Source organism: Balaenoptera musculus, chromosome 9 (genome assembly GCF_009873245.2).
Source record: "Balaenoptera musculus isolate JJ_BM4_2016_0621 chromosome 9, mBalMus1.pri.v3, whole genome shotgun sequence".
Lineage (NCBI taxonomy): Eukaryota > Metazoa > Chordata > Mammalia > Artiodactyla > Balaenopteridae > Balaenoptera > Balaenoptera musculus.
In genome coordinates this window covers 41,979,989-42,003,219 of record NC_045793.1, presented here as the reverse complement: position 1 = coordinate 42,003,219, position 23,231 = coordinate 41,979,989, and the positions used below count along the sequence as shown (strand labels likewise).

General features: G+C 39.5%; 1 protein-coding gene across 6 annotated transcripts in view; it reads right to left on the bottom strand.

The window, feature by feature from the left end:
• The window catches only part of AOAH (acyloxyacyl hydrolase), a 177,583-nt gene that overhangs the window by 137,741 nt on the left and 16,611 nt on the right, over positions 1-23,231 (bottom strand). For 5 of the 6 annotated variants that reach the window (XM_036864537.1, XM_036864542.1, XM_036864539.1 and 2 more), the window contains 3 exons: positions 19,040-19,135; positions 9,139-9,205; positions 1,192-1,291 (listed from right to left, as the gene is read on the bottom strand). In XM_036864537.1, coding sequence (XP_036720432.1) covers positions 1,192-1,291; positions 9,139-9,205; positions 19,040-19,135 — 263 coding nt within the window. The remainder of the gene's footprint in view (positions 1-1,191; positions 1,292-9,138; positions 9,206-19,039; positions 19,136-23,231) is intronic. The other variant, XM_036864543.1, reaches the window with a different exon arrangement.

Below are 23,231 nucleotides of genomic sequence, written 5' to 3'. Positions count from 1 at the left end.
TATAGAAAGACTATAATTCTGGGAAAGGGGGCATAGAATTTTATTTTATTTTTTTATTTTACTTATTTTGTTTTATTTTATTTTATAGGCAGTTTCTGAAAATCATTATTTTGAGGCCTAACCAGGTCTAATATCATACTCTTATTCATAGCACGAGCAGGAAATTGTGTCCACATTAGTCTGTCTCCATCTGCATTCCAATTCAGAATTGTCAGGACTTCCCTGGTGGTCCAGTGGTTAAGAATCTGTCTTGCAATGCAGGGGATGCCGGTTCGATCCCTGGTCAGGGAACTAAGGTCCCACATGCCGCAGGGCAACTAAGCCCACACACCACAACTACTGAGCCCACATGCCACAACCAGAGAGCCCTCGCACCGCAACTAATAAGCCTGTGCGCCACAACTGGAGAGAAGTCCATGCACTGCAATGAAGAGCCCACACGCAGCAATGAAAGATCCCATGTGCCGCAACTAAGACCCGAAGCAGCCAAAAAATAAATACATAAATAAATATTAAAAAAATAAATAAATAAAAATAAAAAATTGTCCAACATGATATAATGCACACACGGTATTCTGAAGAGCTACCTCTAAATAATAATGATATTGGTAATAATTTATTAGCTACCATTTTTATTAATATTTATTTATGCAGCAGGTATTGTTCTAAGCATTTTATATATTAGTTCACCTACTTCCCCCAACAAATTTATGAGGGAGGTATTTTAGATATTTTGTTAGACCGATTTTATGGGTGAGAACAATAAAGCTTAGACTAGGGGGAACAACTGCCCAAGTTTTCCCAGGATGTGGGACTTCCAAGTGCTTATACCAGGAAAGTCCTGGGCAAACTGCATGAGTTGGTCACTCTATAAAAGTAACTTGCTTGATTTTTAAGGGGTGGAGAGGGATTTAACCTCTTCTCACCTTGGCTGGTCAGATTTCCTATGTACTGCCGCCCAAGCTCTAGATTACAGTCTAAAATAAACAACAAAGACATTCTTTGGTGGCATGGGTGAGGGATCTAAGTTGAAGTTTGGGAATATTATTCCAGGCGATGTAATGGAAAATGTCATTTTGCCGGTCCCTGTCCCCAAACCACTGAGCCAGTGAAGCTGAACCTCCCTTTACCAGATTTCCAAAGGGCTTGCATATCACCGTAATCTGACATTCAGAATGAAAAAGCACTCACCTTGGGAAGGGGATAGAGGTGACACAAGGGTTGGCCAGGGTCCTGTTTACAAAACTCCAGGGTGTGACAAACCACATCAGCATTCACATCCGCTCTGAGCCTGGAGGGAAATAGGGCAAAACAAAGGATATTTAAAAGCTCTCAGGCATTAGGAAACAAAAGCTATTTCAAAAGAAGGTCAGTTCCCAGAATGGATTCTAGTATGGCCTTTGAGTCCAGTTCCATGCAGCTGCTGGATCATAACGATTTCCTGCCACTTGCTCTCTCCTACTTTTAGAATAAGGTCCTGGGGGTGGGGAGAGGGGGCTCACAGCACTGGGCTGTGAGCCGGCCTCTCACACGGGCACTGTGATGCTTTTCAGGAGAAGCCGCAAATAAAATTGAGAAAGGAAAAATGGACAGGGGTGTAATTTCACGGGAACAACATTATTTTTTAAAATTTATTTATTTTTGGCTGTGTTGGCTCTTTGTTGCTGCGCGCAGGCTTTCTCTAGTTAAGACGATTGGGGGCTACTCTTCGCTGTGGTGCGTGGGCTTCTCATTGCTGTGGCTTCTCTTGTTGTGGAGCACAAGCTCTAGGTGCAGGGGCTTCCGTAGTTGTGGCAGGTGGGCTCAGTAATTGTGGCTCACGGGCTCTAGAGCGTAGGCTCAGTAGTTGTGGCTCACGGGCTCAGTTGCCTGGAGGCATGTGGGATCTTCCCAGACCAGGGCTCGAACCTGTGTCCCCCGCACTGGCAGGCAGACTCTCAACCACTGCACCACCAGGGAAGCCCCAGAACAACATTTTAATGTTTGCTGAGCCTTAAAGCAAAAAATCTTTGATATAGCCTTAAACACCTAAAATTATTTTCTTAGATATAACCCAAATCACCTCTTTTCCTTTTAAAGTAAATATGTTTATATTTGACTTTTTCCCCTGAGTATGGTGTAAGGATAGTGCTCTTCAAACATTTTGGTTTATGTCTAGGTTTGAAGGGGTTAAAACAAACCTTGCATATTCATTTTCTACATGCCACCCCCAACACTCTTAAACCAAGAAGGATGAGTATAATGTGCTGCTTCAAATGAAGGAACAAGTCATGTGTGGACTTAGAGTAACTTTTCCAAGTAAACTACTGATTCAAACTCAAATCAAAACAATAAAAACAAAGACTCCAGAAACATACATTGGTAATATCTAGAGACTAATCTTGGAAGGACAGTTATAAATTCTAGAAGCTATTTTGAGGGGTTTCTTCTCAACTCACATGATCACTTAACTGTCCCCCTTCACCTGTAGGGGTGGGTTCCTGGCAACTGTGCATATACTTCATATCTCCTGCCAGTTGATTGGTCCTCATTAGACTGCAATTCAAGTAGGACCAATCAGATTCTCTCTCAGGGAGATTTGGAATTGGCATTAAAAAGTCTGACTTCATTCTGGGCTGTTCCAAGAATAGCAGGAGCTATAGTGACTGGGGACTGTAATGTCATTTCCTGCCATGAGGACAGAGCATTTGGAAAGCTAGTCTGTAGGATGGGGTTCAGGGGGCAGAACCCAATGTGTGCAGTGAGGAAGACTCTGTTCCTGCTGGCTTCCCAGTCCTGTTTCCAGCTCTGTCTGAAGCCTGGATATTTTCCTGCCTTTAAGTTCCATGACATGTTTAGGTGCCCTTGTAATAAATCTACTCTAACACCCTCCCCCTCCAACTATTACAGTGACTATCTCTACAGCTACTACAATCACTACCACCATTCTTCTCTCCCTGACCCTCCTCCTCTTCCTCTTCCTTCTACTTCACAAGCAAAGCTAAGTTGTTTCTGTTTTTTTGCTTTTTTTGACTGAATGCAGTCACAGCCCATGCATGGGCCAGCCCTTGAGAAGCACTGGTGAGCTTGGCAATGCTTGGCCCTGTGACCAGGGCCTGGATGCAAGTCATTGGATCTTCTCCCTGGCTTCATTCCTGTTTCTGCTTTATTTCTCCAATAACCATTCCATCAACCCTCCATTAGGTTGTCCACTCCTCCAAGGGAGTTTTCTACCTGGACATGCAGAATAAAAAACAAGATTTAGAGAGGTAAAACAAAAGCAAGGTGCAAACAAAACAAAATAAAACAGAAACACAACCTGGTTTCACTTAGTGTGCATAAGTAGCACTTTTAATAGTTGCTGAACATTGAAACATCTTTAAAAGCTCTAATAACCTTAACTTTGGACTGCCAAGCAAAAAGTGCGAGGAGGGGCCTTGAGTCTTAATTTATATCATGAACCTTCTTGCAGAAAGAACTGCCCCAATATTAATGAAAAGCCTATCGGAGAAAGAGAGCCCATCTCAGAGATCTTTAAATATTTTGATGTGATCCAGGAATCCCATCCTGGGCATGTATCAGGAAAAGATGAAAACTCTAATTTGAAAAGACACATGCACCCCAATGTTAATAGCAGCACTATTTAGAATAGCCAAGACATGGAAGCAACCTAAGTGTCTATCAACAGGTGAATGGATAAAGAAGATGTGATATGTGTGTGTGTGTGTGTGTGTGTGTGTGTGTGTGTGTGTGTCTATATATATAGACACACACATACACAATGGAATAAAAAAGAATTAAACAATGCCATAAAAAAGGATGAAATAATGCCATTTGCTGCAACATGGATGGACCTAGAGATTATCATACTAAGTGAAGTAAGTCAGAGAGAGAAAGACAAATGTTATATGATACCACTTATATGTGGAATCTAAAAAATAGTACAAATGGACTTATATACAAAACAGAAATAGACTCACGGACATAGAAAAGAAACTTATGGTTACCAAAGGGGAAGGGGGAGGGATAAATTAGGAATATGGGATTAACAGATACACACTACCATACATAAAACAGATAAACAACAAGATTTTACTGTGTAGCATAGGGAACTATATTCAATATCTCGTAATAAACTATAATGGAAAATAATAAAAAAGAATATATGTATAACCCAATCACTTTGCTGTACCCCTGAAACTAAGACAATATTGTAAATCAACTATACTTCAATTAAAAAAAGAGAAAATATTTTGATGGTCACTAGTATGTGAAAACATAGGCTGGGATCATGGCTTTCAAATTTCATTCCAGCTGAATGAGACTAACAATGTGACTGGCTAGATGGCTTTTCAGCTTTTTGTGAGCATCTGAGTTAAGACAGGAAAGCGAGCTCATCATGAGAGTCATCTGCTTGGCCCCAGGGTTCCTTCATAGGAGGTGGAGGGGAAGGTAACTTAAAGGTAACTAAGCTGTGGGACAAGCAGTTTGTGACACACAAGGTCCATTACCAAAGTAATGTCTACCAAGGGTCAGTAAATCAGGAGAGGGCGGCTGTTTTCACACATCTGTTCTCAACTTAATGGTTCATTTATTTAATTGATGACTGCTGTCTTTGGGGGGATCTGGTACTTTGTGGACTCAGGAGGGTAATAAATAAGGCTCTGCTTAATCTTTTTTTTTTCCCAACCTAAGGCCAATATCCCATCTGTGGCAATTCAGAACCACCAGAGCCAATTCATCATATAGTGTCCAAGATCTATTCTCTTTCCCCTGCAAACAGAGCAAAATTTCAAGTAAGCGAACTTGAATATGGGAGTGGGGATGGGGGCCCCTCATTCAGAGAGTGAGACTTGTGTTCTCTGAACTGAAAAATTGAAGAGGGGAACTGGGTATGTGGTTTCCCTCCCCAGTCCTCTAAGATCAGAGCTTTATCATCAAAAGACTGGAATTGAGAAGCACTCCTTTGGACAAGAATAGAAAGTGCTGAGCCTCATACATCCAGACAAGTGTAAGACAATGACAATGTGCAAGATGCAAAGAAGTGGCAAAGTAGCATGTGTGCTCTTAACCAACCTTGGGATAGAAGGCCTAGGCTATACATAATTTGTGAAATCCTTAGGAAATCTCCAAACCCTTAATAACTATTCCCATCCAACATTGCCTTCTTTTCCCTGGAGCTGCAAATAAGATCAAAATGGTCACATTTCAATTTATATCCTTTACTACCTTTACAGGTAACAGAGTTGTACAGGAGTGAGTCATGTGGGGAGGAAGCTTCAACACATTCGGCAGAGCTAATTAACAAGTTTAATTAGGATCATGGTAGAAGGAAGTCAATGCTGATGATTGGCATCATCATAAATCAAAAGAAGGGAGCACGGTCAGGGTTAAGTTTGAACAGACAGGTAGAGTGATAGCCTATGGCAGGGAGCAAGGACAGGGCCTTTCACACAAGAAAGCTCTCAGATTTAGACCTTTGACATCACTTTCAAAGGAGAATTTATACATTAATATATAGCCACAGAGATACACTCACAGCATTGAAAGAAGATCTTCCTCATATGACTTAACACTTTTATCTCACTTCTGGACCACACTCTTTAGAGTGTACTAGGAATTTAATCATTTCTATAAATCTTGTCATTACCTTGTCAATGGCTCAGTTGTATTATTGTACTTTATATTTGTGCTCTTTAAAAATACGTTAATTACCTTTAAGTTGTACCAGAATTGTTTTAAACCCTGTTTTGCATTTTTCTTCTAAACATGTTAGTAGTTTAGGCCTCTCCTGATTTCTGAAAGCCCCTAAGTTTGGAATATAAGATTTTATGATTGAGAGCATAAATAGATACCATGAAGCAAGGTGAGATGAACAGCAGACCAGCATCAGCTTTGCTACGGCAACCTCTGGCACAACAGAAGTCAAGACAAGGAAGACCGAGCACGTGGTCACTGGCTAAGCGTGGTTGCTCCCGGAAGTAGCCCCGCCCTGCCTGACCCAGGTTCTTGGGCTAATGAATGCCCGAGTACTCAGGCGTCCCACTTCCTAACAACGTCCTGTGGTTCGCCTGTGGGTAGGAAATGTAGTTGCTGAATAATTAGTCCATGAATCATTGAGAATTGACCTGTGAAATAATGAGGAGGGATGCCCTCTGGGTTAGGAAACACATTTAGTATTGGAAGCCTGAAATTCAGGTAAAACTAAATCATAAGGTTGTCATGTTCAGGGTCTACATCAGCCCAGAACTGGATGTGATTGATTAAAATAAGCTGTAAGAAAAGGCCACCATAGGAAGAGAAATTGCTATCAGCAAACAACTAATATGGGTCCTGGAAAATTACACACAAACAAAACTAATAGTGGACGCAACCACAAAAGGGGATCATTTATTATATCTATCTTTCTTCAAAGTGGCCTCCCCCATACTAATGAGAATTAGTCATCTTATGACTCTCAAAGGAAAAACTTTCTTCCCCTCCCCACCACCTATTCAGCCTCTTTCAGTGGCTTGCCAGGTCCATTTTTTCTCAACACCCTGTGTCCACTTATAGTTATTTGAGGTGGGGACTGTCTCTTGTACAGTCCACACCTGTAGTTATCTAGTACAGTGTCTGTCCTCTCTTTGATCCCATGCTTAACTGGCTCTTGCACTCAGCGCCCTCTAGCCAGCTACAGAAGAGCATTGGGTTTCCCAGTGAACCCAGGCCACTTCCCTGTTACTCCCAGCACACTGGGTAGCTAATCTCTGACATCCCTTTTGCATATCTGTGTGTACTGCCCTCTTTGGCTTCTGTGACTGTTTTCCACTTACTTCTCTGGTTCCCTGATCTAGGCCCAGGAAAACCTCTCTGGCCAAGCTGATGTTTCCCCCAGAGCATCTGGCTCAGACTAGGTGTGTAAACAGATTCATTGAATAGGCTAAATTGTTTTCTTTTCTTTAGTTCATCTGTAGTGATAATTTTATTTTTATAAAGAATGAATCAATTTAACAAATATTTACTAAAGGCTTTCTATGCTCAAGTATTGTACCAAGCCCTGGAGACACAAAGCTCCCTGCTTCCCCTTCCTCCCACCCTTCCTTCCTTCCTTCCTTCCTTCCTTCCTTCCTTCCTTCCTTCCACATATTCAGTATTTTGCTTAAGATGAATAAATGTAGTCTTAGTTCTCAGAAGTCTTTCAATCTAGTTAGCAACTCAAAAAAGTAAATGGAGAATTAAAGTACAAACAGACATGGTAAGTGCTGTGCTAGGGGTTTGCACAGGATAGGAAGAATGTGTGTGTGTCTGTGTGTGTGTTGGGGGTATCTATCTTAGCCTAGGGAGGGTCAGGAAAGCTTCCAGAGGAAGTGACCCTGGAGCTGAGGTCCAAAGAAGTAAGATTTGTTCGGGGTACAGGTTTTGGATGTGCCAAGCTGAGCGAACAGCTCATGCAAAGGTCCTGAGGCAAAAACCTTCTCATGTGTGGGGAGAATTACAAGTGGTTTGGAGCATGGTGTGCTGTGGAGCAGCCAGGGATGAGTCTGAAAATGTCCTCAGGGGTCAGTTCATAAAGAGCTTTGTGTAGGGGACTAAGGAATCCTGCAAAGGGTGTGAAAATTTTATGTTGGAGATTGCCATAATTAGTTTTGCATTAAAAAGCTATCTAGCCAGCTAGAATGTGGATTATGGACTTGCAAGGCAATGGGCAATCCTGCAGGGCTGGGGTCCTATTAGGAGGCAGTGGCAGTAATAGAGATATGAGCTAAGAAGAAGGGGTCCCTGCCTTCCAAAAACTCCCAGTCCAGGGCTCATGAAAAATCATTGACCACAGTAGAGGGAGGGCAATATAAATAGAGGCAGGTGCACAGCACGATGGGACACCGATCATCCCTCTGGTCTGTATCATTTTAAGTTCCTTTTGTCTTTAGAATTCTGTAACTGCAGGCTACCCTTCTGTGGGGTTAGCTTCTCTGAGCCACTCTGCTCTGAGGCTAATATTAGGCATATAAAATAGGAACATGTAAGAATGTTCACAGTAGCACTGTTCACAAGTGCCACAGGTGAACAGTGCAAAACCAGAAAACAACCCAAACACCCGTCAATGGGAGAGTGAAGAAATAGACTCTTGTAGAGACACAGTGGAATATTGTGTGCAGTCAGAGTGCATGAACTACAGCAGTGACACAAATCTGTGGATGAATCTTAGACATACAAATGTAAGCGCTAAGTCCCCAAAGATTATGAACAATGTGATACTCTCTTCATAAAGTAAAGAAATAACCAGAATTTTAAAATATGCTTTAAAGGAATATATAAAATAAATATATTAATAATTATTTATTGTATTAGCATATATTATTTTTATGATTATAATTTATCATATTAATACAAATATACATATATATAAAGATTATAGAAAAAGGAAACAAGAGCAAGATAAACATGGGATTTATGACTCGGGTGGAGAAAAGCTTGAGAATGAAGAGAAGGACCGTGTGGTTAGGGTAAGGTATTGTCAAGGACCTAGAATTTGCCTTGGGAGGTAATTTGGAAGCTAATTACAGTATTCAAAGTAACTAGGTAAATAACTAAATAAGAAATACAAGAAAGCCATGTATGAATCCTTGATGAGAAAGTGCCATGAACAGGAATATGATTTATCTGATCCAGTGCTCTGAGCTCAAAAAAGAGAAAAGAAAGAAAGGAAGCAGACAGATAATGATAATGGTGCACATACAGGATCTTGAGGGGTGGGGCTGGAGAGAAGGCCAGGAAACCAGCAGGTGGGAGGAGAGAAGGAAAGAACCTGAGAAGCACGTGGCCCGAGAACCCAGGAGGGAGTGTAGGGCAAGCTCAGGAGAAAGGGTCAAAATCCCACGTCCAGTCACTAGGATCTTGTCATTTGTTGGCATTATTGGTGAAATTCCTTCTGAAAGCCTCTTGGAGAGAAACTGAGCCAGGTTGCCACACTGTAATTCAAAGGGAGCCTTTGCCTGGGATCACAAAGGATCTGAGTCAGGTTTGAATTTTCCACTATTAACAAGAACTGGATAGAGGTTACGCCCTTTTACAAAAAGTACATCCAACTGGAAATGGAGCCAGCTGCCTCCCAGTTTTCCTGCTTCCCCCCCATCACGTCCCAGCAAACAAATCAGATTAATGTGCTGGCATACTCACAGTTTTATGATGTCTGGTCCAAATATGCCTACCACTAAATAGCAGGTGGTCTTCAAGAACAGTTTTTCTAAGAAAAATCAGGGGAAATAAATTATTTTTCATTATGATGAATTTAACACACGAGTTAATAATGATCTTTACTAGGAACTGAAGCTAAGTGCTTAATTTATTGTTAATTCAAGTGATTAATTGTAAAGGTTTGAGAGAAATGTTACAGTTAATATACCCATGAAAATATCATTTCCATCTCAGGTTTATGTAAATGGCACTTTGTTTACTGTAGATGTTAAAGACCACTAATTTTTGATAAAAATACAGTTAAATTCTGGAGTCTCATTTTCTTTTGTACAACAGGGAATGTCTGAATGTTGGTAAGGATCTCATTTGTTGATGATGACAGAAACAGGACTTGCTTTAAAGTAAATAATCTGAAATATTGCTTTGTTGAAAATATTCTTCTCTGATGTTCATTTGGGGAAAAAAGACTTTACTTTGGCTATTTAATTTTTGCTGTTGGTATTCCAGACATAAAAGGCTACTAACTGTCACAGGTGTCTCTGCATTGCCATCTACACCAGAGAAACACACACACACACACACACACACACACACATATGCAAACCCATGGCCTAGACAACCTCCTTCTCCTGCTTCCCATGTTATGAAAGTACAGGAAGGCTTTATGGATTGGTCTGTTTGGACAAGGAAACCTGTTAAATCTCTGGTCCTGTTTCTCCAGTTTGTCAGCTGACTGTGGAACCCTGGTAATTCTATGGAGGACTTTTCCATGGTTAGGATGGATGGACTGTCCTGGGGACAGATGGGAAACCCTCCCTGAGAAAAATTTTTCTTGTCATACTTACCTCAAACTGGGCTACCAGTTGCTTGGAGAACAGGGTAGTGAAACAACAGGATAAATATGGGAAAACTCTCTGGTACTTCAATTTTACTCAATGGTAAATAATGTAAATATTACTTTTATATTAAAATAGATAGTTTCATGGGACTTTTTTTGCAATAAAGCATGAGACTTCAAACACATTATGCTTTTGAAGTAGGAACTTAAAACTAATCTCACATTACTATTGACCTTACAGAAATAAAAAGAACGATAAGGAAATACTATGACATCTGCATGGCAGCAAATGAAAGGCAAACTACCAAAACTGACTCAAGAATAAATATACAATCTTAATAGACATACAACAAGAGATTAAATTAGTAATCAAAAATGTCCCATAAAGAAAAGCCCAGGACCAGATAGCTTCACTGGTGAATTGTACCAAACGTTTTCAAAAATCATCTGAATAGATATTCTCCAAAGAAGTTATACAAATAGCCAATAAGCACATGAAAAGATAGTCAACATCATCAGCTATTAAAAGAAATGTAAATAAAAACCACAGTGAGATACCACTTGACACCCACGATGATATGTGAGAATAAAAATACAGATAAGGGTTTCCCTGGGGGTGCAGTGGTTGAGAATCCACCTGCCAATGCAGGGGACACAGGTTCAAGCCCTGGTCTGGGAAGATCCCACATGCCGTTGAGCAACTAAGCCCGTGAGCCACAACTACTGAGCCCAAGTGCCACAACTACTGAAGCCCACACACCTAGAGCCCGTGCTCTGCAACAAGAGAAGCCACTGAAATGAGAAGCCCGTGCACCACAACGAAGAGTAGCCCCTGCTCACCACAACTAGAGAAAGCTCGTGTGCAGCAATGAAGACCCAATGAGGCCAAAAATAAATAAATAAAATAAATAAATTCATAAAATAAAGAGGCGGTTACTCTCATTAAAAAAAAATGACGGATAATAACAAGTATCGATGAGGATGTGGAGAAATCAGAATCCTCATATTCTGCTGGTGGGTGTATAAAATGGTACAGCAACTTTGGTAAACAGTCTGACAGTTCCTCTAATGGTTAAATATTGAGTTACTATGTGAGCCAATAAGCCCACTTCTAGGCCCAAAAGAATTCAAATATTTATACTCACACAAAAACTTATACATGAATGTTCATAGAGGAATTATATAAAATAGCGAAGAAGTGGAAATACCTCTACCCAAATGGCTATTAACTACTGAGTGGATGAACAGAATGGGCTTTCTACACACAACAAGATATTATTCAGCTATAAAGAGTAATGACTTCCTGATACATGCTGCAACATGGATGAACTTAAATACATTATGCTGAGTGAAAGAAACATATTTCTACGATTCCATTTACATGAAATGCCTAGAATAGGCAAATTCACAGAGTCATAAAGTTGATTAGTGGTTGCTTAGCGCTGGGGAGAATGGATGTTTGGGAGGTGATGGCTAAGGGGCATGGAGGTCCTTTTTGGTATAATGAAAATGTTCTAAAATTCATGGTGTCGATGGATGCACAACTGTGTGAATATACTAAAAACCACTGAATTATACACTTTAAATGAGTGAATTGTATGGCATGTGAATTAAATATCAATTCAACTGTTATAAAATAAAAACTGCACCCCTTGGGTGCTCCTCTTTATGGGTGTCACAAAAGCTCTGAGGTCCCAAGTCTCAGACACCAGGGTTTCAGCACCAGCTAACTGGCTTCTGACCTTGGTCAGGTTGCCTCCCCTTCTGGGTTTCACTTTCCTCATCTGAACAATGTAGGAGTAGGATTCAGTTCAGTTCCCTCCACTGTCTTGGAAGCTTGGAGGATTATGTAAGCGACATTCAAAATTACATGAACTTGCAAAGCACTTTGGAAATGAGTTTCTAGTATCGTTAATGTAAAACTAGTTTAGCAGAGAGCAGAGCAATTTAAAAATCGACACCAGGGTGTTCTTTGATATACTTGCAGTGCTGCCTGAAAGGCAGAGAACATTTTTCTTTTTTCTGGTAAAATAAGAGGTGTTTGCATGTGTGTGTATTTTTTATAGAACATTATTTTGCTCAAGTTGAAGTAAGTGGCAGCAATGTTCTCCTCACCCTCTGTTCAGGGCCATCTGAACAATCAGTTTTCTCAAACAGATTCTGTGATGGTTAAGAATGAGAGGCTCCTGCAGAGATGGGCTAACGTGGGACAAGAGATGGGCCTCTGAGAGCTAAACTCTAGGTCAACACAGAAGGGTGCAGAGCCGAGAGAGGCAAAGTCTCTAGAGAAAGCCAGACAGGGCCCAGTCAGCCATGATCAGATGGTAACCTGTTACTGCTACAACTGAAGAAAAGACCGGCACTAACATAGTGCTAGTAACCTATCTGATGTAAAATGTATACAGTTAAACCTTGCCCGTGACCAGGAAAGTACAAGAGCATTTAATTTCTACAGAATCAAAAGGACTTGGAACAGCATAGGGAAAAAAAAAGTATGGTCATTCCCCAGGGCAAAGGAAGGTTAAAAAAGGAACAATAGGTGTATCCACATGTGTGGGTGTAAATAAAACCTAGAACATCCCAAGTTGTAAGTCACTCTTATGTTTATCATCACTTCGTTTCTCATAAGAAACTTTTGAGGGGGTGGTTATTTTTACCCTCATTCTATGGGAAGGAACTTTGAGGTTTAGAGAGGTAAGGCTTGCCCAAGAGCACAGTGGTTCAGTAAGAGATTAAAGTCTTCTACCCCAAAAGCCCAAACTATTTGTAGTATGCATTTCAACATACTTAGGACATTTTATTTGATGCCTCATCTACCTCAGGTATACACTAACTGCTGATTAGAAATTTGCAGCACAGTGAGGTGAACTGACCACTGAGATAGTTTTGTAGCTATGTGTTCTGGGCTGCATGTAGATTTTCAGAACCTACAGAATGTGAGGAGAGCTGCCTTCCTCATTTTAAGACGACATGAGTTTTTAACTATCATACTCCATGGAGATAAGATTTCTGCACAGGTGACCCAAGAAAGTGAAGTTCTAGCAAGACTCTGAGGGCATATGAGTCTACTGACCCCTGGTGAGAATGATTCCATTAATCATTTTTCCATTAACAATTCTGAGATTCTTCCAAGGTGTTTACTAATGAGAGCCAGAGGCAAATGCAGTGGGTAAAACTGAAGGTCAGAAATACTTTGCACAATTCGAAAAAATTGTCTTCCCAGGCATCGGAAAGGCCCGCATGATTTACTGAGTGATTATTCTCAAGAATGTTGCTTGCATGGTTTCTCTGCTAAGGTTATGTTTTATATACTTGTTTAGCTTTGGAGATAAAAGCAGTAATACTTAAAAATAATTTTTAAAATAATAACTGTTTGTTGCTGTGCACATTTTGACTTCCCCTCTCTCCCATTCTCACCAGACAGAAGGCAATACTGGGTGCAGGCAGTCACTGTGGACCAGGCCTATTATGTTTTCTAGAAGGAGAAATCTTTAGCTAAGGGTCAGACTATCTTTGTCACCCTATACAATTCACGTGACCATTCTGTGCACTCTTTCATATCCACAAAATGGAAACAGTAACGCCAACCCTGCCCTTATGTCTGTCAGGTGAAAGAGCCTTTAATCCAAACTGAGTACTTTATTTCTATCTAGAGGTGAATATTAATTAATAAAATGAAAATAACTCCAAATAGCCTTATAAATCCTTTGAAATTCCTGCAATTAAAAGGTAACCCTCCACTGAAAAACTGAAATACCAACTTTCCTTCCCTTGGCAAAGTGCTAGCTTCTATTTTACCACCATCTGATTTTCAACCTCTCATTTTACCTCAGCAGACTCTAAAATTTTCTGTTATGAGTCAAAAGGAGCCAAGGTGGAACCTTGAACACCAGCAATCTTGGTTCATGTTGTTTTGTATTTTGCTGGTACACTGGGACAGGATCATCTGAGAAATAAGATTTTTACTCAGCCTTTCATCTTTGAACAACACAACTTTGCTTAAAAAGAGAAAATCAAACTCAAGGTAAAAATGGTGATATCTGTCAGTGTGGTCTATTACACAGAAATGACAACAATCAAAACAAGTCTTAATGATGATTATGACTTTTTAATTTTTCTTCCTTTTTGTAAAATGGTAATAACATTTTCTTCTTTCTCTAATTCAGAGATGTGAAAATATAAACTAAGGTTTATAATAGATTTTGAATGTCCAATAAAAATGGGGATGGATAAATAAAATATGGGACATTTATATGGTGAAGGACTATAGAGTAATTAAGAGGCCTGACCTAAGTCTATATATGTCTTGACACATATAGATCTCAAAAACATAATGGTGAGTGAAAAGCAGAAGTTGCAGAGTGGTATATACAGTAAACATTGATGTAACACTACAGTCCCCACAAGGGAGGATTCTGGAAAGATGATGGTGGAGGCAGCAGAGTTTTGGAATTTCACTGAATCTCTACAAAAAAAAAAAAAAAAAAAATAGAGCTTCTAGATAGGAAAAGCAAAACCCCATGGACAATACTTACAACAAAACTAGATATCTCCACGAGCCCCAGAATACAATTAAGACAACGATAAACCACTCACAATCATGGGACTTAAGGGTTATCAACATCAGTGTGGGAGAAAGTAAAGGGAAGCAAAGGGATGAATAGCAGAATCTCCAAAATAGCCCACAGGTATTGACGACAAAGTATGGTGGGCCAATGAAGAACATCAGCTGAAACTGGGAGGGGTTTTGCCCACTGCAGTAGCAGATGAGTGCAAAGGACTCAAGGTTATAAGGACTAAAGGGTTTGAGTGGTCAGGCATTTACAAATTCTAGAAACTGATCTACCAGACCTGCCTTCCAGGACAGGGCCCACACTGAGGGGAAACTAGTGGGTTTGGAATCAAAATTGAGTTGGATAGAAGCAAAGTAAAGAGAAAATCCAGGTAAAAGTGTGCAGTGGGACAGAATCAGAAAATTTCAAAATGCAAGCAGCCATGTGTTTATTTACTTACTTTTTAACACTACACAAAAACAATGGAAGAAGGAGTTCTGTGCATTTGGAGAAGCTACCCTGAGCCACTTCTCTTTCTAAGAGTTTTTGAAAACTAATTTCACATAAAAATGAGCAACAGATATGTATCTAGGTCAACTCCCATACAAAGTTATTATAAGAAAAAAAAAAAAAGAATAAGGAACAGAATCACATCCTTACAGATAGCAAAAGCATGCCAGAAAATCACGCCAAAAAAAGGATTAAAACATAACAGTATTTCAAAATGAGTGAGAAGCATTAATAAAATGGTATAAGACATGAAAGAACAACAGAAATCAGAATTGGAAAAACTCAGGTATGGAATAAAAGAACTCAGGGAAGAATACAAGATTATAAAAGTAATGAAATCTAAATTAGAATGAACACAAGAAGAAGGGAATACAATAGCTGACGTTCTAAGAGAAATAGAATATGGAAAAGAGGAAAACTTTCAAGATAAAAAATAATTGAAGTGATAAAAAGTATTCATTCAAGAGATAGGCAAAATCGTGAATACAGGCAAAGATTTAAAATATGGTTATTAGAAATCCCTGATAAAGAAAACCAAATCAAGGAAACTGACCAAATACTAAAAACTTTCCTGAAATTATAAAAAATGTATTTGAAACCACATATTAGTTTCAAAATGAGAGAATAAGAGCACACTGCATGCCTGAGAACATCAATATACAACAGCCGACACCAAGCCATAGTCTAGTTAGATGACTAAATTTTATAGAAGAAAAAAAAATCCTTTGAACTAGGCAAAAACAGCAAGTGACTTATAAGAAAAAGAAAATTAGATTATCATTAGGCTTTTAAATAACATATTTAAGACACTTAGGGAAAGAAATTGTGCCAAGGTTTTTTTTTTTTTTTTTTTTTGGCCACACTCTGTGGCATGTGGGATCCTAGTTCCCTGACCAGGGGTTGAACCCGAACCCCCTGAAATGGAAGTGCGGAGCCTTAACCACAGGACTGCCAGGGAAGTCCCTGCCAGGGATTTTTATATCCGGAAAAACACGGACTTTCTAACATAAAGGACAAGCCAGCTTGTTATCAACGTGCAAGAATTCAGGGAATATTGTTCCCATGAGTCCTTCCTGAGGAATGAACTTTAGACAGCAACTCGACTAGAGAGACATCTGCATAAGGGCTGGTGGTGAACATCAATCTTACAGTTGCTGATGGAACTAAAACTAAATGAAGATGAAAAGGGAATGTATATATTGTACGTAATGGCCATATACTCAAATAATACAGTACAATGATTGAAAAGGGTGGAGAAATGGGAAAAGCATATTCAAAAAACAATTTTTAACCGCTCTCAATGATTATAAAATATATTAATAGTAGTAGTGTTAGGCTTGACGTCCTGAGGCTGTCATATGTGTAAAGAAGGATAGGTAAATGAGTAATTATGAGATATTTTAATTCTATCAATCCCCCTGTCCTTGAGAGTTAGGACTTTGAGTGTGGAAAGAAGAAGATACAGATATGACACAGAAGAAACTAAGAAAAAAACTCCTGCAGTCCTGAATTTGAATTTGAAGTGTCAGAATGAACTCATATACTTTATATTAAAATAATATATGTAAATGTATATATGTATATTTTCTATCACTGTCAACGGAAGAAGTCTAGAAAGAAGGACCAACCGAGTAGCAATGACATTCCTATACACCCAGATCATGGTCTTAATACTATTTCCCACTAAAAGAAACCAGAGCTTCTAAGAGAAATGACTGATTTCAAGCCTGGGGTTGGAAATGTACAAGACAGGCTGGAACAACTTGTCACACTAGTTAGTGAGGAAGCTACAAAGACTACTTAGACTTATGTCAAAAGGACCCAGGAGTCAACTTGAAGAAGTTCCTACTGGTCAAAGATGAGAGAATTTGAGTTTTAAAGGGATAATAATTGAAGTAGTCTGAAACTCATCAAATGTGTATAAATTCATGAGTTCATAATGATACTTTAAAGAAAACCAAGTGACTTCTTTGGGATGATACTACAAAGGCAATGAGTTATTTGAAAACTGGCAAGTAAAACAAAAGAATCAAGCATTTATCCTGCCTTTCTTAGAATGAATAATAGTACCATTAGGAACTGTGGGGAAAAGCATCCCTAAACTATGATGATGATGAAGGAAACTGTGTCTAATATATTTCAACTACTAAAGGAAATATAACTGATAGATTAGAATAGCACCATTTTGCAACCTCCAATGAACTAATAGACCTAGTCATAGAGCATCAACAGCTGTTAGTATCACAAAAATAAAAAAGAGAAAACCACTTATGATGGCCTCCTGATGAAAGAAAACACCATCACTTATAGCCTTGCCAAAGAAATCAAACTGGAGTCTCATCAAGCCTCTGGATCTAGCTGCCAATTTTCAGGAAATACAGAGCACAGAGAAACATATTCAATCATACCACAGGGATGCCATCAGGAAAATGCAGAAATCTACACGGCAGATTCCACAGCTAAATTACAAGGAAAAGGAAGGGATGGAAAGGAAACTGGTAGATTAAAATCGACTTAAAAGACACATCAAAAATTTAAAAACTGGGCAAGACTATGGTGTCTGGAGATATGCAGTTGGGTGATAAAGCTATAAAGCAATACAAGGAAATGATTATAGTAACCTTCAGGATGTTGTTTTTTTAGGGGGGAGGAGGAATTTATGATGGGTTGAGGCATGTGGATGGGACTTTTGGAGCAGCTACCTATTTGTTCCTTCTTGACCTGGGCTATGTTTACAAGGGTGTTCACCTTTCAACAATTGGTAAAGCTCTACATTTATTTTGCGTGTGTTTTTTAATTTGTTTCCTTTTACCAAGAAAAGGTTAAAAATTATCCACAGACAATACTACACATAGTCTATGGATTCATACAAGTGACTGTAAAAGTATAAAATTTGCCAAACCCAATGCCCATCAAGCTCCTAGGAGTGGTTCCATCTAGGGAGGTGGTAGGAAAACGTAACTGGGAGTGAGGGAGGCCAAAGGGTGTTTCAAGTTTATTTGTTACCTTCTAATTCTGTGAAAATATGTCAAAATCTTAGCAATGGTCAAACTGGGACATTGCAAACACATGTATTTGTGTATTATCCTTTCCCAGTCTTTATTTTTGAATTCTAAAAAAATGAGCTTATGAGTATACATTGAGACTGCATGCAATAAATTTTCCGAAAATGTTTTGACGCCATTGACACAACATCTGTTAAATCAAATATAAAATCGTCATGAGTCCAACTACCTTACTTAAAAATAATAATGTAGGCATCTTTGAAGAATTAGTTCCTTAACATTAAGTGAATGAAAATTTGACTCTCAAAGAAGTTTATTCATTGTGATTGTACACCTAACAGTATTCTATAAGAGAAATAGCGTCAATATTTTCTTTCTGCTGAGAGTGTAAAAAACTATACAATTTGTTTAAACCACCAATCATTTCCTTCTTTTGCAGGATGTGTAAAGGATTTTATAGAGATCCAGTTCAAATCAATGGAATGTCCACAGATTATTTTCCCATTTGGAGTTTTAAGATCCATTGTCTCCTCAGCCTAAATAAAGCTCTGTGTTAGAAAGGAGGTGCTTGCATCTGAGAATGTGTATGTGGTTAAATTAACATAAATCATTGAAAATTATTCATTATTCATAATTTTGACCTTCTTGGTACTTAAGGCCATGATCACCAGGTGGGCAAATCATTATAAATGTGACACATAAAACAACAATCGGCCATTCTACATTTTATTCCCTAAATGTCCACAACAATCTCATTCTGCCATGAGAGAAAATGAATGTCAGGGGGAAAATATTGCCTCAAGTATTTTTTTGTGTCTTCCTTTTAATTTCTATGAGCTCCATAAGAATATCAGCTCACAGAAATAACACAATCAGATTCTCCTCTGTAAGCACACGTAGGGTATAAACTCCCTCATGATGGCTCATGAATGAGAAAAAACGCAGACCCACAGCCAAGTGAGCCTTTCTGTATTTACCAGGCAAGTAGCTGCACAGTCTCTCCATTGAGGTCTGGACCGTTGAGTTGTGAACTTGAGCAAGCTGTTCAATCACAGACACCACCAGCACACACCCTGCAAGGGAGCAGAAGTCAGCCATGTCACATGGAAAGCTGTGCTGGAGGGTTGGGGGAAAGAAAGGGGATATATGTGTGTCCTTAAAAACACAAACCTTTCTAAAACAGAGAACTTTTCTTTGTCATGCTTTTTATAATCGACCATGTGTGTAAATGCACTGACTTGTAGTGAAATATGAAGTGTGGTAAGAAGATTGTGTATTTGGGGGTCAGAAAGACTGGTTATCAGGTTACCTTTGTCACTTGTAAGCTATGTGACTTCGGGGAAGTAATTGAATCTTGCTTTATTTCCATTTCTTTTCGATCGCTATCTCCTGTAAATGGGGAGATAGCGCACGGAAGACATTTACAGGAGATAGTGCATGGAAGACAGCCAGCACTGAGGAGAAGCTCAGTGGAAAGTGGTTCCTTTCCTGTCCCCTCTCCTTCCCTTCTGCAGGACAGCTTCACTGTGAGTAAGATCATTCTCACCCTACACATTCTCAGCCCGTGACCTAGGGTCAGATTTTTAGTTGTAGAAAAGCAGCGGAAATTGCCCAACATTTGGAGTCAGAAGACCTGGGATTGAGTCTTGCCCTTGAACCCTGGACTTACCACCCATCCTTTCTAAGCCTTGTTTTCCTCACTGCAAAGTAAATAAGTTTCCCAAAGGGCTGCTGTGATGATTAAATGAAATAAAAGTGCAAGTGAAGGTGCCTTTGAAATCATACACTATTGTAAAATATTATTTTACCTCCCAACTATAAAGCACTCTGCTTGAAAGCATGTACCAATATAATAAGTGTCTAGAAGGAACCTTGGATTAAATTAGGAATATATTCCTTAAGCTACTTTGATGTATGATAAGTGTGAAGGCTCAGAACTGCTAGGCTAATACCCCTAGAAGTTTCTATCACCAGCCTTGATCTCCTAAACCGCTAGGGAAGCCCAAACCTCCTTTGTCCAAAGGGAGGGGACTCTTCTATACACAAGGGGTTGGTTGGTCAAAGATCAGTAAGCCTGAGAAGAAATTGTTAGGCTTCATTTGGATAGGAGGAGTAGTACTTATTGGCAGAGGTTGGTTTCCAAGGAGGCAAAAGAAGGATTACATCCAAAGTAAAGAATTTCCAGGGTGCCTGGCCCAGAAGTAAGCTCACTATTATCCACCTGCTCAAGGAGCTGGGGACCCAAGTTCACATGCAGTGTCATTAAAACCAAATTCCCACTAGGAATCCTTGAGGGAAAGTGGCTGATAACAGATGTGAATAGTACAATTGGGCATTTCTTTAAACCTCCCATAAAATGAGAGATTGCCAACAAAGAGGGAGAGATTTCCACCTTTCTAGACCCTGCAACACCTGACCAGGCTCTGGCCTCGTTTGTTCTGTACCCTCTGGTAAAGTTGGGCAAAGCTGGGCTCACCAAATCTGAGATAGTTTGATCTCGATAACCATAGTCTTACTGCTCTGGGAGCACCTACTTCTGGGACATTTATCAACATCAGTTACCAAGGTTGATTGGATGTGCTTTTAACCTGATCCATGCATTGAGGGTTTTATTACATTGCAATGAATTCAGGAGCTGATACTTATTAGTACTTTACAGCCTAAAAAGCATTTTCATATATATTTTGTTTTATTTTAAAAATAACTTTTCAAAAAAGATAGATGCAATGCAATCTCATTTCAGAAAAATTTTAAGATACACAACAGTGTAAAAAAGATAAACATCACTTAAATCACCCAGAGATAAACCAATTTCACTTTTATTTTAAATAGATAAAATATGTTTAATATATGGGAATATTTTCAACATTTATAATGCACTATTACACCTTGACTTATGTCCCTGCTAATCACCTGCTAAGTTAGGTGGAGCTAAATACATTTTAATAACTGCAATTGAAAATAATTATAAGTAATTATACTGCAATGTGACAAGAGGATGCAATGTGGTATAGTTGAAAAGGGAGAAGCTTTGGAATAAAAAACAAACTTTTCTTTTTTAAACAAGGTTCAAATACTGGATCAGTCACTTAAAATGGTGTAACTTTGAACAAGTTACCTACCCTTCTGGAACCTCTTTTTAAGAGCTTAGGGTTAGAGCATAAGTTCCTTGAGGGCAGGAATGGGGTCTTAGTATCTCTAACTTTGAGTGCCTGACATAAGAGCCTGGTTTGGAGGAAGGAGATAAGAGATGTTGGCTGACTCGAAGCCAACTGACTGGAGAACCAACCGAGGGACACTTCAGTTGTCACTTGCTGGGGACCTCCATAGGCAACGGTTAATGGATGCAACTGAATTTGTGTTCTGGCTCAGTCATCTCACTGATGACATTGTTTACTCTTTGTTCCATCTCATTACAGGAAAAGCCTCCACTTTTCATCCTGGTGTGAAACAACCAGCGCCCTCTCTTAAGTCAACCAGCAGATTCTATAGCAAATGGTCATGATGTGCAGCTCAGGATCAAAGAAGAACGCGGTGGAGATTGGGTTGAGATCTTGAATAGCAATCACTTCATACGGAGTCTTATCAATGAGTTGCAGCATTTGGCACCAGAATGGACTTGAAACACAGGTATGTATTTATTTTCATCCTTGGAGTGGAAGGATGAATGCAAAGAGAATTGTGCTGCTTGAGACCAACCTGCTTCTTTGTACTTACAGATATGGGCTTTTCTTTCACTCAGAGCAATCCCAACAAGGACTCATGACTTTTGTGGTTCCTTAGCACTGCTGGCTAAAACTGGAAATCATTAGATAAATAAAAAGGAACAAAAAAAAGTCAGCCTGTCTCTGAAGGTTGGGTGGATCTTGCCACTATCGCCACTCTGCCTAGTGAAGAGTTATTATGATCAAAAGGACCCGGCAGAAAAGCAGGTAATGGGGCTTGAAATATGTAAATGCCCATGTTGGGCTCAGCTTTGATTTGAGTCCTGCTCACTTGGACATCCCTGCCCATTTCCAGCGAGCTCAACTCCCATTGGATTGTTAATTTAGGGTCTGCAGTGAGGTGCGTCCTGAATCCTTTAGCAGCAAGAATGGAGAAATTGACCTTGCTATAGTTTCTAATAGGAGCTTTTACTGTCTTGACAGGCTAAAAAAATGTTTTTCCTTGGAGAAATGCAAGGGCAGAGTAATTCCTCCCATTATAGACTATTCTCTGGCTGCTAATAAAAGGCCTGGGTCTGCTAAAGCAAGTTTGTCCAAGCGACTGTTCAATCAGGAAGTGATGAGAGTGGGTGAGAACTACGTATTTTGCTCAGTGGTCACCATCTGAAATCTCCCATATGGAAAATCTCTTCTCACCTGGCAACTGAAAATAATGAGTATAATAGAAACAGACACCCCTGATATTGTAGGAAAAGAAGCAAATAGGCCAGAATAAAAACACCTGCCACAGGAATCTGCTTCTAGACACACATCTCAGGTAGACTGCAGACTGTACCACGGAATCCTTTTGAAATGAAATAGAACTCTTGAAACTCTAATTATAATCATATCTGTGCTGGCTGGAAATTCAGCCAACCGCAGAGAGCAGTCTAGTAGATTTCTCATTTGTCTGAAGCCTACACTTCATTGAGAAGCCTTGAAAGTACCTAGCAGTTGTCAGAACCAGGGTCAGCATGACTACACTCCATTTTTGACCCTGAGTCAGGGCATAAATAATTCATCACATGGCTAGAATGTTCTCTGCAGATTTCAAAGGGTTTTGCATACATTATCACCTCATTCAAACTTCTGAACAACTCACAGATGTAGGAATTACTGTTCTTATTATTGTATAGACCAGCAATCGGAGGCTCAGAGAGGTTAGATGCCTTGCCAATTACGTAGCTAGTGAGCAGGGGAGCTGGGACTGGAACACAGTATGTATTGAGTCCCGGCACCATGCTGAGCTGTGAGTACACGCCGAGAACAAACAGATATGATTCCTGCCCTCTCAGAGATCATACTCTATTAGGGAAAAGTGATTATGAACATGTAAGCACGCATGCAATTATAAATAATTTTAGGTACTATGAAGAAAAGGAACAAGGTGAAGTAACAGAGGGCAACGAGGACGAGGTGGTATAAACACTAACTAGAGCTGATAGAGAGAGAAGGCTTCTCTGAA